The sequence below is a fragment of the Pseudopipra pipra genome, chromosome 17 (assembly GCF_036250125.1).
Source record: "Pseudopipra pipra isolate bDixPip1 chromosome 17, bDixPip1.hap1, whole genome shotgun sequence".
NCBI lineage: Eukaryota > Metazoa > Chordata > Aves > Passeriformes > Pipridae > Pseudopipra > Pseudopipra pipra.
Window position 1 is genome coordinate 10,665,798 of NC_087565.1, and position 17,133 is coordinate 10,682,930.

The window sequence follows — 17,133 nt, forward strand, 5'->3', positions numbered from 1 at the left end:
AATCATTTAGCTGGCTCCATAGACTGGGAAATAACAAACCATAAATTAAGTTTGCAAAACTCAGGTACAAAAATATCAATTGAAAGGTGTATCCAATCCAAGAGTGGGTGAAATAACCTTGGAGAAGAGTGAGCAGGCTGCACATTTCTGAATCCTCAGGCCTGCACTGCCCCTTGCTGACAAACTCTCTGTGTGGGACACGACATGCTGCAGGGAACAGCCATCCTGGGGGTGGAAACATCCTATCCTCTCCCCAGATTCCTGGATTACCCCAGGCACAGCCAGCTGGAGGGGTTGCCCTGGGCAGGGCTCCCTCTCCCAGCTTCCACCAGTACCATTTTCAGTGCTGGCCCATGTGGAATTGAGAGCTCCCAGCAGTGCAGTAGCCTGTGCTCCCATGCTGCCCTTCCATGGGGTTCTCCAGCCTCTTGGCAGGACACGTGAATGGCAGTGGCAGGGGAGCAAGAACTGTGCAGGAGGACACAGATGCCCTGCTAATAAACCCGAGTCGCCTCTCTCCCAGTGATTTAACTGTGGTGAATGTGATGCATCTCCCTGCATTGGGCTACTTGTCATTCTCCCTCCCAGCATCCTCCTCCTGTGTTTGTCACGAGGGGAGATAATGTACCCGTAGGCCAGTGCTGACAAACAAACTCTTGTTCTCCTACAGCACCTGCCAGCTGGAAGTTTCAAAGCACTTTGTAATCATTAACAGATTTAGCTTCCTAGCCTTGATCAGGGGCTTAATCTCTGTTGTAAGAGGAGTAAAGTAGGGTCTGGAGGTGAAATGATGAAAAAGCAACAGAACAACTCTGGATACTGTCCTAATGTCTGTCCTGAACTGGAGGTTTTGGTGGGGTAGGAGCAGCTACTTCACTAGAGGAGCACTGGACTGGGATTAAGCTGATCAACAGGTTTTATTCCCAATTCTTCCTTCCACCTCCCCTCTGGGTGATCTTGCTTTTCTCTATTTTAATTTCCTCATCTCCAAAAGGAAGGTAGTGAGCCACTTCCTGTAAGAAATTTCTAAATATATAGATTATATCCAGTTGTGAGAGGTACTGGAGAAAAACGAACACTGTTTGGGATGTCAGAAGGCGACCTCTAAAGAAGATGTGGACAATCAAACACCAAAGATAACATGTAAAGCTGACAAGGTGTACACTGGGCAACAGGAGGCAGGCAGGGACTAGGGAGATAAGCACAGAAAGTGGGGAAAAGCAGCACTGAAAGTCTTTTTTTCCTAGTTAATCACATAAAATCAGACACCAGGCTCCTCTTTCAGAAACGTTGTAGTGGGAATTGTCGATAGAGTCCAAGAGCCAGGTCAGCCTATGCAAGAGGAGAAGGGGCTAATCAGCAGAGCCCTGTGCCTGTGGTACCAGCCCGAACAGGTGAACTGCATTAAGTGATGCTAATTGGTACTAATGGAGCTCCGGGCTCCTAGTGAGGGCCGTTTTCCTTGGGGGAAGTGAAGGAGGGAAGCAGGCAGGAAAGACGGACGGAGTGGCAGAGGAGCACTTTGTCTCCTGTGTGCTTGCCAGGAAAGTCACCGTTTTCTCCATTTCTGCTGTGTTTTCAGGTTAGTAAACGCTCCTTTATGTTATATTTATGGTCCTAATTGGCAGTAGAGATCCACTACTGTTCCTCCTCTCTGTTTCTGCAAATATCTGCAACCATCCCGCGAACAGTCTCGTTCCTTCAACGAGGGGCAGCCAGGGTGGGAGCGAGGGCCCGGTTCGCCCTCACCCGGGCGATGAGCAGCCTCCTTGAGCTCCGCTGCTCCCGGCTCAGCGAGGAACCGTCTGCGAGGCAACGGGGGCCCTGCTGGGCTGACTGGCGCTCTCCGCTCATCGCTTTTCTGTGGCACCAGCCCTCGCTCCTGTTTTCACGGGTGATGACACCGGGAGCTGGCGGCACAGCCCCCTCGCCTTAGGGAGGGAGGCTGCAGGTCCCCGGGAGGGTCTGCCCGGTGCCCCGGTGCGGAGCGGCCCCGGGGCGCTGCAATGCTGGGCTCCAGCTCACGGTGGAGCTGCCCTTCCTCCGGTCCGCCCCGAGCCCGCCCGCCCGCCCCGCGCCGGGACAGCCGCGCTCGGCAACGCCGGAGCTCCGGGCTGCACTTGTTGATCTCCGTTCCGAGGCAGCGGGAGGGAGCACCGGAGCTTTCCTTTGTGTCTGCACGGAGAGCGGGCTGGGGGCGGGGGCAGACGCGGCTCCGGCGCTGGCTGTAGGCAGGAGAGAGGAGCCGCAGCCGAGGGAAGGCCTTGGAAAGCTTCCTGCCGAAGGATACGATTTACCTCGTTTCCCTTCCCCTCCCCCTGGGCTCCGCGGACAGCCGGGAGCGCCGCCGCCATCCCTCCGCCTTGAGGCTGCCCGCGGGGGGATGCGAGCGGGGCCGCCCCTGCCGCCCGCCCCGCCGCAGGATGTAGCCGCCCTCGGCCCCGCACACCCCGCACCGCCTCGCTGGGAGCCCGCAGGAGGAGGTAGGTGAGGGCTGGGCTCGGGCCGAGACAGGGGAGCCTCTCCTCGTGTGCGGCGGCGGCCGGGAGGCAGAGGCGGGGGGTTCGTTTTTGGGGCTGGGGGGACCTGGGTCGGCGGGGGACGGGGCCGAGCCCCGGGCTGTGCCGGCTGGGCACGGAGGAGCCGCTCTTGGCTGCGCCGGGGTTTCTCTTCGTGCCATCTTGTGTAAGCAACAGTGCTCGGGGCTGTCATGAGCCACCCGGCTCCCTAAGGCAGGCTCGGGGTTTTTCCTTATTGCCGTTTTCGTTGCTTTCCCGGTTATGCAGAGGCCGGCGTGGGGGTGCGAGGGGTGTCCCTGGGCAGTCTAGAGAGGCAGAGCGCGTCGTTAGAGTGGCTGGAAATCCCCCCTTTTTCCTGCCCCAGCTCTTTCCTTGGGAAATCCGCAAGGCTGGAGTTACTAAAAGCCTCCTCATCCCCCCCCCAGCCTACACGGCTGGGCAGGGCGGGGGGCACCGCCGGCTCCGAGGGAGGGGGCTGGCCCGCGGGGTCGCGGGGGCACCCGGGCTCCGGGATGGGGGACGCGGTGCCAGCGCTCCCCTGGCTGGCGGCCCGGCGCCTTTTGGGGCGCTTCGCCCAGCGGTGCTCGGGGCCACCCCGTGCCCGCCCCGCCAGCCAGCAGAGGCTCCCGGGGCCGTGCCCGGTCTCCGCATCCCTCCCGGACGGGGCGTGCGGGGACCGCCGGGGCGGGGGGACCCCCGTCCGCCGCCCGGGGGAGCTCGGCGGCGGCGCCCGGCCGCACGTGGGAGCGGGCGGGTCGGCCGGGCCGGGCGCGGTTCAGCACCGGCGGACGGACAGCGCCGCCGCCCCCCCGCAGATTAGCGGGGCGGGCGGGGACCCACGCGCGGCCTCTCTTGCAGCTCTGGGGCATGGAGGGGAAGGAGAGGTGAGCAGAGCCGGCCCCCGCGCCCTGCCCCGCGCCGCACCTTGGAGCGTCCAGCCTGAGGGGGACCAGCGATGCCTCTGGGGATGAATAAGCATGGATCTCGCTCTACTACCTCTTTGCCTCCGGACCCCACCGAGATCGTCAGGAGCAAGGCCTGCTCCCGAAGGGTCAAGCTCAACGTGGGGGGGCTGGCCCACGAGGTTCTCTGGCGGACCTTGGACAGGTTGCCGCGGACCAGGCTGGGTAAGCTCAGAGACTGCAACACACACGACTCCCTCATGGAGATCTGTGATGACTACAACCTGGAGGAGAACGAGTACTTCTTCGACAGGCATCCCGGGGCATTCACCTCAATCTTGAACTTCTACCGTACTGGCAAGCTGCACATGATGGAGGAGATGTGCGCCTTGTCCTTCAGCCAGGAGCTGGACTACTGGGGGGTGGATGAGATCTACCTGGAGTCCTGCTGCCAGGCCCGCTACCACCAGAAGAAGGAGCAGATGAACGAGGAGCTGAAGAGAGAAGCTGAGACCCTGAGGGAAAGGGAAGGGGAGGAATTCGATAACACTTGCTGTGCTGAGAAAAGGAAAAAGCTCTGGGACCTCCTGGAGAAGCCCAACTCCTCCGTAGCGGCCAAGGTAAGAGTTCCACGTTTGTTCTCAAGTCTTGTCTCTACTGGCTTGTGGCTGGTGGTGCTTACATGAAGTGTTGTCCTGCTGCCCTTGGTTTAGTATCTGGGTTCTTGTGGCTGACCAGATGCTGCAAGTGAAGGGGAGAAAGGCCTCTCTGATGCAAACGAGTTTTATTGTATCTTTTTCTGGGTAATTTGGAGGTTATCTGGTTTAAACTTCCCTGGGACCACCTAAGCTGCTCAGTGTGAGGGAAGCTCCACTGAGCAGTGGGTCAGCAGGCAATGATTGCTGTGACTGGAGGTTTTACACTTGTTATCCAGTGGTCTGTTTTGGTGCACTTTGTAGTAGAGATTTCTTTGGGCCTAAAACAAGCATGTCTCCTACTGCTCAACCAAACTGGCCTTCAAGAAGAGGATATCTGCTCAAACTCTTGGACCCAGGTTCAATCAGGAAATAATGCCTTTCCTTCTGTGCTTAATTTAATATTTTTTCTGGTAAAATGCATGCATGTCTCATTTGTATCATGCAGTCCTAGGCTGCAGGTTTACTAAAGCTGGTGTTTGAATGTCGTCCTTTACCTGATTCCAGCATATTTTAAGTCTTCCTGTGCAATACTGATGCAGCTCTGTCTCTGTCAATAGCTGAAGTGCTGGTTACTTTGAAGTTGGTACCAGTGCAACAGATCTATTTGAAGGCATTTTGAAGATAAGATCCATGTTGGGAGAAACCAATGTCAGAGTTGGCTCTGATAATTTAGCTGCCTCATGTTAGTCACATTTTCTTTAGTGAGGAAAATCTCTGTGAACACAGTGATTCAGTAACCATGGGGACAAAAGTGAAGGGGGAGAGGTTGAAAACTGTGGGATGAATAACTGAAAAGCATGAGAGACTGAGCAGTAGGGACCAAAACTTGAATTTTCTGTGTACCCACATCCTCACCGTATGGCAAAGTAGAAAGAGGCCCCAGCTACCTCTGTGGTGCATCTCCCTGTTGCAAGATTTGTGAACACAAACCTTAGCTCTGTCCCTCAGGAAGTCTGGCTTTGGTGGGCTTCTTGTGACAACAGACTTCTTTCCCTCTCTTTTTCTCTTCTCTGAATGCTGCTCGTCATGAACCAAGAGCATGTACGAAAGTTTGGGGAAGGGATTTTATGAAGTGTGGAGCTAACTTGGCTCATCCTGGCAAGGGATGGGAGAGGCATGGTCTGCCTGCTGAACCCATTATTACTTTTTTAATGACAAACGGAGCCCCAGAATGTCTTTTTCTCTCCAGTGGCACAGATGACACTGTGTGCTGAATGCATTAATAATTTATAAGGCTCCTTTGGCACAGTCCTGGAATCCTGAAACACAGGCCCTGGGCTTCACTGTCTGTGGCACTGACTCAAAATCCATTAGAGACTGTTGATGTTCATGATTTATTGTATATGAGCAGGGGTTATTCTTGCCAAATAAGTGTCTTTTGTGATTTATAAATGAAATACACTCTAGCTTCATTTTCTGAGAAAATTCTCGGAGTGCACTCGGCATTGCAGGCTCTGGATTAATTGAGAGCGAATGGTAATGCATCATTACCTTTAGCATTTAGAGCTGCCATTCTGTGCCTTCATTACTGCAATGAAAGTGATGCCTTATGTTCTCAGACCTCAAATATTCCAGCAGTCCCCAAACACAGATTCCCCCTCATCTCAAGCGTAGCAGGGAAAACGGGCCTGAGGAACAATTAGCTTAGCAGGCAGGGACAGAAGCGTGGCTAAGCCTATTCTTTATCCGATTTGCTCCCTGCTGGTGGATAGCTTCTCCCCCGAGCCAGAGTATGCCCTTTGCTTTGATCACCTTCATGAAAATTCAATCCACATATTGAATAGGTTGGACTCACTCTTCAGCTTCTGATGGAAGGACATGGGGAGAGGGACTTGGCAGCCTGACCTGTTATCTGACCTATCCAGCTGTGCCCAGGCTCCCTTTTGGGCTGCGTTTGCTAAATCTGAGCCTCTGCCTGACAGCTCCTGGCCAGCTTTCCTCAGCTGGCACTGCGTGGAGCACTTTCGCTGAGGGCATGGGCCTCCGGGAACTTCTGTCACCTCTCCTAAAGCCAGACTTCATCTGCTTTGCCAGGTCTGAGAGCTCAAACTGTTCCTGTGGAAAGGGAACAAAGTGAACTGTTGTGAGGTTTAATGTCACACGAGGGCCTAAAACCACTGTTGGGGAAACCTGAACTACTGTTGCTTATTCTTTTTCTTCAGACTTGTGCAACTCAATGCAAAGGTATTTTCATGTAACAAACGGAACAAATACGAGATGCTTCTTCTCTTTAAGAAGTCAAGAAAATGGCTACAAATGCAGATTCTCCCCCAAAGCCATCACAGTCCCTCTGTAGTTGTGCCTGTTGTCTGACTCCTGCTCCAGCATGGGGGGCTTTGGCTGTCAGCACTGGCTGTATTTTAACATTTTCTGCACAGCACCTGACCTGACCCCTCCATGCCAGCTTACTGCAGAACTTCTCAGGGTTACAGTGGAACCAGTTAAATGCTGAGTGAGTTGTCTTTTATTTGTATTTGCATTTTAGGTGTTTGGTTTTGCTGCTTTTTTGTTGTTGTTCTTGGGCTGGGGTTTTTGTTTTGTTTTGTGGATTTCATTATTTACTTAAATGGGATTATATGTGATGTACCCTAGGGTGGAAAACAGCATTCAAATAAGAAAAGAATCTCCCAGATCTTAATTTTTGTTGCTCTCTTATCCACTGGGGATTTACCTGTATCTTTTGACTACTGTGTCTGGCTTTTAAACTATCCACCTCGCCGCAGGCAGGGTCTTATTTATGTGTGAGGCTTAACCCTGTACGTGACTTGAGAGAATACTCTTGTATTTTGTAACACCCACTCTTTGAGAGCCTCTAGATTTCTGGAAGAGGCACTGGATGGCTGTTGGAACCCCATCCTTGCTGTTACCCCCAGCACTGCCAGAGGGGTGTTTGCTCTCCCACCCTGTACCTGCAGCTGCACTCTCCCCGTGTGAGGTGTCAGGGCAGCACCCCAGCCCTTCCCCAGGGCCAGGCTGTGCAACCAGTGCCCAAACCACTTCACCCACCAGTCCACTGAGCTTGGAAGCCCTCGCTGTGCTGTCCTCCCCTGCACTCACCTTGCCCAGTGGGAAAACCCCTGGGCACAAAATTGAGAACTGAGGGACTTGCCCCGCACCAAATGAAAAAATGTTTATCGGGCAGTTATTTAATAAAACTCTCCATTCGTTTCTCTCTAAACTTAGAATATATTTCAAAGGGTCTGATTCTCCTGCTTCCTGTGGCTATTTGCCTGTATATCTCTGAGAAATACCCACTGCAGGCTTTGTGGATGCTTCCTCCTCTTCCTGCAGTCACTGTTTTTGCATGTTCATGCTTATTTTTATCATTCTCCCAGTCTATCTTGATAGTTTGGTGGTTGATTCTTGTTTTTGTTTTTTTTTTTTTTAATGTTATTCTTCCTGTACTTTAGTGTACTCCCAACATCCATTTTTAACGACAGATGACTCTCTAGTGCTCACTTCTGTCAGGATTTACCCTAGAAGAGGATGAGGTACACATATTTTCTGGAGTAGCTCTTAGATTTTGTTGTATGGTAGTTTTCCTTTTCCTTTTCTCAGGGAAGAAAAGCAGCTCTGCAGAAGCCAAGCAGAACTGCTGCTTTTCCCTGAGGCTTCGTGTCCATGCCAGGGCAGTAGTGGCTAGCAGTGCTCCAGTGCTCTGGTTTGGGTTTTTGATCCTAATTGCTCTTTCTCTTGCCAAGACTAAGCCTGGGCAGCTGGTTCCTGTCACCCACAGCCCAGCTGGCAGCCCTGGCTTGCCAAAGTCCCTCCTGAAGCTGTTGCTTTCTACTAACCAAGGCTAGTTATGATCCATGGGTCTCTCACCGGCTTGGTGAGACCCTCGTGCCCCTTGGGAGAACCAGCCTAGCTGGAAGTCCAACTAGACTTCATGTGGTATCCTGAAAAATCACAGACTGCAGTTGTTTCATGTTTTCCAGTATAAACAAATAAAATTCAGACCAACTGAACATCTTAAATTAACTTACATGGTTTTGGAAATTCTCTGATCACCTGGACCTTTCTAGCAACTCTGCAAAAACATTGCCCTTTTTGCCTCTTAAGAAGAAAGGATTTCTTTTCCTCCTTTAGTCCTCACAAATTATTTCCCCGATCAATATTTGAGCAATTAGTGTTGCACAGAGGGGAGGGGGAAAGTCTACTCGTCTTACAGACTCCTCTGCATGTGCTGGTTTCATCTATTTTTCTCTTGCTGTCCTGAAGGCTGAGAAAAACACGATGACATCACCCACTTTGCAAAAAGCTTCTCTGCATATCTGCATGTCAAGTAGGATGTGCACTTCCTCTCCTCCTCGCTGCCTCCACTTCCCACTTGTCCCTGTCCTGTTGGAGCTCAACTGCAGCAATCCCTCTCTTCTGACAGGCTATTTCTCATCCTTTCCCCTGCTCCTGCAATGCCTTTGCCAGTGCAATAATATCACATTTATCCTTGAAAACATGCAACTCCAATTCCATAATCTCATTATGCATGCCTCTACATTCCTTGAACAGCTTTTCTCTGCTGCCCACTGCTCTCTGCTGCTAATCTCTGGATGCATTGCTTAGGGATTGGGGAGGCTGCTCTGTAAGCTCTTTTCTTATTATTGTTGATAGTAGTGACAAAATAAGAATGATAAAAGCCTCTTGGAAATGCATTTGCTACATCTAGAGCGTTCTTCCCCCACATGGGCTTTCTATTCCTGGCCGTCCCTTATGGTGTGCAGTTTTCATTCATCTCTAAACCTGCCTGAATTTAGCATTCAGTAGAGGAAACCCCTCTCCTGAATTGCAGGGGTCACATCTTAGCCATGTCTTGTCTGCCTCTGAGGGTCCCACCACAGGGCAGATGTTGACTTCGACTGTTAAAGCCAGATTGCCCATATTTTGCTTGTATCTGTGACTTACTTTTTTCTGTGTGTGTGTGTGATGCAACTGCCTTGGCTTTTTTGCTATATATAGGAGACTTTTTCCCTTCATCCAAAGTGAACTCCTGTCTTCAGAGATCCTCAAAAGCAGAGCCTCATTCCAAGTCCCCTGGGTTCAGGGATTTGCCATTTTGGTATATAGCTTATCACTGGGTTTCTAGTACAGCACTGTCCTGTGGACACACAATTGACTGCTGTTCTGTATCAGTCTCTTTTCATCCTGCAGCTCCTTTCTGGGTGCTTGTCCTTCCAGTGGACTTAAATCTTCAATCTGGAGAGCCCTAATTCCTACGTTCAGTTCCCTGCAATGTGTCCTCTGTGTCTGCCTCAGGAATGACCTTCCCCCACAATGTATTGCTGTGCTGACAGTTCCCAGAACTCCTCTCCATTACAGCCTCCACAAATTCCAAGCTGGGGGAGAAAACCCCCTCCCAAACCCCAGTAATATTGCCTGCCTATTAACTATGTCCTATGATTCTTCCCTGGCTCTAAAGAGTCTTGCTGGAAGTCCTTGTAACACACCCTGGCTGATGGCATTGCATCCTGCATCCATCCTGCATGGGATGCATCTGCCCATGCATCTGCAAACTCGGTCTAAGCTCTCCAGGGATCCTCACCCTTTTTGAGGTGATCCTTTCTCCAGACCTGTTACCGCAGCCCTTGGATCCAGGCAGGAAGTTACCAGCACTTCCTGCCTGAAGATGGTTTGGATTCACCAGTTTCCAATCCAAGCCTGCAGCTCTGCAGTCCCTAAAGAACTTTATAAAAGGAAAGCTAACTGGTTATTTCGATGTACTTGCCCTCTAGTCCATGAAGTACAGTATGCAGGAACACATGTGTAGGCATCCTCCTGGATTTTTAACTTCTCTGTGACTTCCTGCTGGGAGAGCCTGGAGTGAGTTTGGTCCTCCCTGAGCCTGAGCATCCGCATTCACGTGAGCCTGCCTGCCTCAGGAGGGAAGGGACAAGCTTACACGCTCCGACTGAATTCCCTGGAGGACGTGTGCTATAGAAGTATAGTCAATGCTATTTTTAAAGCACCAGCTCTTCATTTGTACCTTTGAAAAAAAAAATCTCCTCAGAGAAATTAATTTCCTCTTCTGCTCAGCATTCTCCCGTCCTGTTCAGCCTGAGAGCAGACAGACGGGGTTTGAGGTGCCAACATCACCAGTGAAAAAGTAGGAAATCTTGCAACAATGGAAAATCCCTGTTTTGTTCAGCTGTAACTGCAGTGGTTTAGTAATAATGGGATTCAGAAGAAAAGTGCTGGACCTGATCCCCCCTGGAAATGCTGGTGTAGTGTGTACACCCTGACCATGGCAGTGTCAGAGCTGCCTCTGCACAGGCACTCCAGAGCTCTCTGGAAAAATCCATTCTTTTCACTTTTTAAAAATGCTTTCTTAACTCTTCTTACACAGTGGGATAAATATTCTTGCCATCACATTCTTCCTTTCACTCATTCCTCCAATCACAATTCCCTTCTGATTTCTCTTGACGTGAATGCCCCCATGGATAGGAATAATCCAATGTTACTTTTACAGCGTGAGCGTTGCTATTTGTCATTGCTAATGGCAAAATATTTATGTCAAAGAAAGTTCACAGCTGATCACTTAGTTCTTATAATAAACACAGTCAATATGATTTACTCCATGGAGAGATCTGGCAGCAATAGAGGCACAATGTGGCCAGTGAATGTGAGCAAGGCATTAATAGGAGCCCTCTCTCAAGCAGCTGTGCATAGAAGCTCTACATTGTCACTGCTTCTGCTATGTTCAGGCAGACAGGGATCAGGCCCTGACTGTGATGGAAGTTGCCCAGTTTGATTCCTAGATCTAGGGGCTCAGCTCCACCATGGGCTGGGTTGGCTCCCTGTGTTGCACCAGGACTGGGAGCACTGATACTGTGGCACAGCTGAGCTCAGGGGTCTCTGTCCTAATGGGGCAAAACTGCCTCGAGGGCTGAGGGGGTGGATTGGCTCCTCGTTGCTCTGTGCCAAGGACTGATGAGCTGGTGACAGCTCAGGGATTCCTCCCCACACCTCACTGCTTGACTGGCATTGCCTGAGCTGCTTTAGCTTTGGCACTCTTTATCCTTAAGATGACCTTGCCCTAAGTTTAGTCTCTGAGGCAACAGCCACATGTTCACCTCCTGGCATTCTCAGTTACTCAGTACAACAAAAGTAAACCTTGTGGTGAGCTTTCCCCAGGTTTGCCTGGTCTCTGGCTTCTCCCCACTGTCCTAGGTTTTCTTTTGGCCTCTCCTGTCTCCTATACAGCATGACATGTTTAGCTAAACATGTTTACCAGTAGGGACTGGCTGAGGTCTAGTTCTGATTTTTTTTAACAAAAGTTTCTACCCTGTACTGTAGAGTGAACCTGGAAGAGTGCTGAGCATCCCTAGGCAAACACTGTGCCTTTGTGCCTGCTCTGGCCCCTCCCCAAACACTGGATTCAAACCTCCCAAGCACATTTTCTAAGTCCCCCAATAACAGCAGCAGACCGGTCGTGTTTCTGTGCAGGGTAAAACTCCCACTGAATGTAACGGGAGCAGACGAGTATTATAATGTCTATGCTCATCAAGCAAAGCTCTGAAAGTGCTTTGAAAAGATGGATTAGTTAAGGCCAGGACAAACCTGTGATATATGTATTATCCCCATCTTAAAGTGAAGAGGTGATCATTGCTCAAGGTCAGTGGGGCAGACCAGGGCAGAGCTGGGGGGGGATGGACACTGGATTCCTGGTGTCCCATGTCACCAGGATGTTTTCATGGTATGGATGATCTTCCAGCAGTCCCTGTGCCTGCTGCCTACAGCAAGATCTTACAGAGGGAAAGGTGCTGGAAGCTCTCTGGCAGTTTATCCAGGGGGATGGAGTGAGAAATCAAACCCCTCCCTGTTTCAGCACAGGTATTCCTACTGGAATGAGTCCAGCCTGCATGGGAAGGTGCTGGGAAGCTTTGTCAGTTTTGAGGGATGAGTGGTTACAGAAAAATAGCAGGTTTTGCTCTGGTAGATCTAAAAGCAGAAGGTCTGTAGCGGGGTGTTTTCCACGTGCTCTGATGCAGCTCTGGCTCTAAGGAGGGGATGCTGCTAAACTGTTTTGAATAGCAAGAGAGTAAATATGTCAGACTAACAAATATAAAAAAAACCCCTGTGTTGTGAAATGATTAAATAAATCATAACACCTGTCCACTATAGTATATATTGATATGTATGCACATATATTAAAACTGCTCTTGCATATGGGGATTCCTTTGTATCAAAATTAACCTGTATAAGGAAGGTATTTATCTTCAATTAAGAACTAATCTGAGCAACCAGCTCCACTTTGAGCACAGCAAATGTAATGAACATTTGAGTGTTACTCATCAGGAATGGAGTCTCCCCAGACAAAGCAATTGCCACTCTTGGTAGTAACAGCACCAGTGTGAATGTGAGGGGCAGAGCATTTGGGAGCTCCCTTCAGCCTGATCTCAGAGATGTACCTGCATTTTTAGGAGTGTTCCCCCTTTCTCCATTCACAAGTCTCTCCCAGACCCATTGTGATTCCCGTGAGTGTTTTTGATGAGGTTTGCAGTTATTCTGCTCCAAGCATGTGGACCTTTGGTCCCATGGATGTGGGTGATTTCTGACCCTTCCCCTGAGACCTTAGCATTCAGGCTCTTGGCTGTGTGTTTGAAACCTGGGTTTGGACAAGAGAAATCAGTAGCAAAGCTAAAACTAAAGCACTTGTTGGTATCTTAAACTCATATTGACAACATCCATCTAATCTGATAAAAAACTTGTCACTAATAAAAGCTGGTGAACAGTCAAAGCAAATGAAAGGCAGAATTTATTTGAAAGCTTTTTTTCCCCCTACAGTATGTAACAGTTCCTGTATTATGAGTTGAACTTATGCAATACTGTTTGGACTAGGATTCATGCAGAGTCTCTAGCCAAAAGGACAGATTAGTTTGGTTTTATTTTATTTAAGTCCATTTGCTCTTGCTCATTTTTGAACAGAATGGAACTGTAAATCTCATTTGCAGTACATAAACAGCATAAACACCAGAAATGCTCTATCATTGGTACTGATGGGCAAAATGTTTCCTAAAACATGATTATGCTCACCAAATTTTATTTCAGACTTCAGATTCCTTCTGAGTATGTCTTTAAAAACCCCTCATTTTGCTGAAAGAATAAGCTGAAGATGTGAGCAAAGATGCCTGTCAGAATGTCACCACTTAAAATCTTTGGTAGGGGCAGGAACTGTAGTAAGCACACTTTCCATGACAAGGAATCTCTTCCATGTGCCAGCTGTGCTTTGCTTGGCTGGTTTCAATGGTATCTGATGGGAGCGTAAACTGGGAATGGAAACATGTTCTGGCACAAAGCACCAGGAGCAGCAACTTGGATCCCTGAGGACCCTTTTGTGTGACTGTGTCCAGCCTTTTCTTGTCCTTTCCTCCAGTGATTTGGTGTCTGTCCATCCCTGACTTTCTCTGTCCTGGCATCTAAGCGCATCACGTGTTTGTCCTCTGAGTTGCCTTTTCAAGGAGATTATCCTGGTTTATTTGGAGAGGGTACAGGGGGACTAACTGGCTTCTCAGGGTCGGTGATGGAGCAAGGGACAGAATTGTCACTCACCCCTAACCTCTGGACCACCTTTTTCTTTGGTGCAGCTGGATTCCAGCCATAAGTGTTCAAGTGGCAGCTGTAGTACATAAGAGTTTGCTGCTTCCATGGAATCCCTCTGAGATGGGGTTTCTTCACATTTCTGGGAATCTCGTTTGCGTCTGGCACGTTCTCAGCTCTGAGGAACTTGGTTCACACAGCTGTGACTTTTCTGTTTGTTTCAAGAGGTCCATCTCTTGCTTTGCACACATCATTGCTTCTGCAGCACATGTTTTTGTCAGCCATAGTGATCACACATTAAACAAACTTACTGCTTCTTGTAACTGGTGCATTTGACCGCTTCCACTATTAGCAATGTCTGTAACATCCCTGTACTTTTCCATATCTGGCCACTCTCAAAAACTAGGGATTCATCAAGTGTCTGGATAGACAAGGAGTGGAACTCGCTTTCTGAGGCAGTGTTTGCTGTCTTTGCCAGAACCACCCAGCCTCCCTAGTGGAATAAGGAGCTTTCACTCCTTGTTTACTTACTTGTGAATTTTTGGTAAATCTGTCCTTCATAGCATAAAAATTGAATCTTTTTAGAAAATGAAAGGATTAAAAAAAAAAAGAAGTGTTGTCTTCCCTCCTGTCATTGTGCCAGAAGTTTATTAATAATACATAATAATTATACATTGCTTCTTAGCTGCTTTCATCTGATGATCTAAAAGTGCTTCACAAACATTAATTAAGCAATCCTCACACCTCTCTGGTGCAGTAACTATTGCTATCAATCTGCACTGAAATATGACAATGCAGAAGAAATAGTAAATAAGAAAATCTCCTAGAGACAGGCAAGAGCAAAGCTGGTCTCGAAAGGTAAAGCAGCTGGAGCAGTTGCCATCATTCTGTGGCTGTACTTTGTGTGAGTCCAGCAGTTTGCCTCTGGAGCTGAGTGGTGTTGGACATAGGCTGAGCACAGCAGCTGGGAGATTTTCTCAACCAGTGCAGTGTTTTCTCTGCTGGCAAGAGGAAAGTTGTGATTGGCAGCAGAGCTGACGTCCTGGTTGAAGGCAGCAGAGCTGACGTCCTGGTTGAAGGCAGCAGAGCTGACGTCCTGGTTGAAGGCAGCAGAGCTGACGTCCTGGTTGAAGGCAGCAGAGCTGACGTCCTGGTTGAAGGCAGCAGAGCTGGTGGCAGCAGCCTCTCCGACGCAGCCTCAGCGCTGGGATTTACTGATCCTCGCTCCAGGAGAACTCTGTGTTATCCTGGGCATGAGGGGTCCCCGAGGGGCAGCCCAGCAAGAGCGTGTAGCATCCCATGAAGGGTCTCTCTACTCCTCAGCTGACATCCAGAGGACTTTCACACTTCAGTGTTTCATCTCTGACTGCTCCCCTGCTCTTGGGCCATGTTCCAAGGAGTGCTGAAGACCTTCTGGTACCACGAGAGCTCTCAGATATATCAACCTCTAGTTTCTCCTTCTGGAGGAGATGCCAAATGGCATAACTAGCATTTACTTTTGCTTTGTTTTGACAAAGTGGTGGGTTTGCAAACTCCAGGTATATTGGATCCAGCTTACTGTTATTTTGATCCTTCAAGGTAAATTTGAAGCAGGTGAAGTGTAGCCTGGAAAGGCTGATTAATTCCTAGTAGTCAGGGCCCTACTAGCCCTGCCTTGGCTGAAGCAGAACTTATCAAAGGGAGCTTTTCAGGAGCAAGAACCTCATGCATCTTTCATGCCACCCAAGGTACTGACAGACCCAACGCTCCCTGTATGTGTTTTGACCCTTTCCTAACTCCAAGTTCCTGTATGTGGCTCAGCAGGACAGGACAGGACACTTTTGGGCTGTCCTGGTAAGCTATTTGCACCAAACATAAGATGTGCTGCATTCTAGAACATGCCAGGTATCAGAGTGCATTTTGCTAATTGACATGTTTGTGCTCTCTCTGTCTGTGTTTACACACAATGTTATTCTATAGGTGTAACTTTAGACCTCAGCAATCCCAGGGAATGGTCTCATTTAACACCCTCAGCCCTGGCCAAAGCTCCAGCACATGCCTGCTGAAATATCAGATTTTCATCATGCCAGGCAAGTGCATCGGGTCCCACCAGAGGGATATCTGGCCTCTGTTTCCTCCCTGCTGAACACTGGGGCAGGTACAATTCCATTAGTTTTGCATGTTCATTAAACTAAAGAACACATTTGCTGAAGTTTCTGGCTATGAATGAATGTCCACAAACAAAACCCACTTGACTTAACAGTTATTTTTAAAGATGCTCTTAAGAGCTTCTTGTAAAGAGGCTGTGAAATACTTTTTAGTTTGCACTATCTTCTGCAAAACTTGCTTCGTGGTCCAGATAACTTGGGCATGGCACTTCTAGGAGTTATAGATGTAATTTATTTAATTCATAAACTTTTTCTAGGAAGTTCTGTCTTTTTGTTCAGTGTTTATGTAGCACTAAGTGCAACAGGGTCCTGACTCACAGCTCATGTACACTACCCCAAAATGGGTCATAAAAATGTTTTACAGAGAAAGTGAAAACTGCTGTAGAAAGGTATGGGATTAGTTTCCATAATTACTGATCCCATTAGCAATCTGGCCTGTTTCCTGAGGAGGAATGGCAGAAGGATGATGTGCTTCTACCTGCTCTGCCACTGTGCTGCTCACCTCACCACCACTTCCCTACTTAAACTGGGATCCCAGTTTCCAGCAGGGCTCTGAACTGTTGAGAGGAGGGAGGAATTGCAGGACCCATCTGCTCAGGGCAGTGATGTCCAGAACAGGGAGTGGGGCAGATACGGACAGAAAGTTACTGCTTTGGCTGTCCCTGCTTCACTCACCTTAGCTTGTTGCATCACAGGCTTTGTTGCTATAAACTAATCTGGAGCAACTGGGAAGCTTTCCCAGGGGCAGTCCATGGGTGCATTGCTGATGCTTCCCTGGCCTTGGTGTGAGCAGACTGAGGGGGGTGTGTGGTGTGTGTGCAAGGGAAGGAGGAGCAGCCGGGTTGTACACACGGTTGCTGTGATTTCACATGCAAATCAGGCAGCTGGATTATGCAAATGTATCTTTCAGTTTATACAAGCAATTACTTAATCTGTGTGTGGAAAAACAGGATAATTGTGTGCAAATTATGGATATCATTGCATGAGGTGCAGTTGTGTGTTTAAATGGTCAGCAAATCAGAACCTTTCTATCAGTAATTAATTGCTTTGTATCCTAACAGAAATCAAGTACTAAGTCTCTTCCTAAATTTATTCTTTTTTTCTTTTCCATCAGGTCTTTAAGCAGTTCATATCTTTGCTATCTTATCATCCCTTGTTCCCTGCATTATCACCTACCTGCTGGAATATTTCCTTTCCTTAGCCTTTTTTGGGTGGAATAAGCCATAACACTGGTAATAGGCTCCCTCTTCCTGCCCCCAGAATGATCTGTTGCATCAAAGGTACATTGCAACCCACTCTTTGAAAGCCTATTTCTTTCAGTAGAAGTCCTTCA

General features: G+C 48.9%; 1 protein-coding gene across 2 annotated transcripts in view; it reads left to right on the plus strand.

The window, feature by feature from the left end:
* The first annotated feature begins 1,444 nt into the window (after window positions 1–1,444).
* The window catches only part of KCNB1 (potassium voltage-gated channel subfamily B member 1), a 116,955-nt gene continuing 101,266 nt past the window's right edge, over window positions 1,445–17,133 (plus strand). Inside the window, exons 1-2 of one of the 2 annotated variants that reach the window (XM_064674238.1) lie at window positions 1,445–1,582; window positions 3,378–4,041. In XM_064674238.1, the coding sequence (XP_064530308.1) occupies window positions 3,475–4,041 (567 nt within the window). In that variant the 5' untranslated portion in view covers window positions 1,445–1,582; window positions 3,378–3,474. Of the gene's footprint in view, window positions 1,583–2,000; window positions 2,484–3,377; window positions 4,042–17,133 lie in introns of those variants that run through there. The other variant, XM_064674237.1, reaches the window with a different exon arrangement.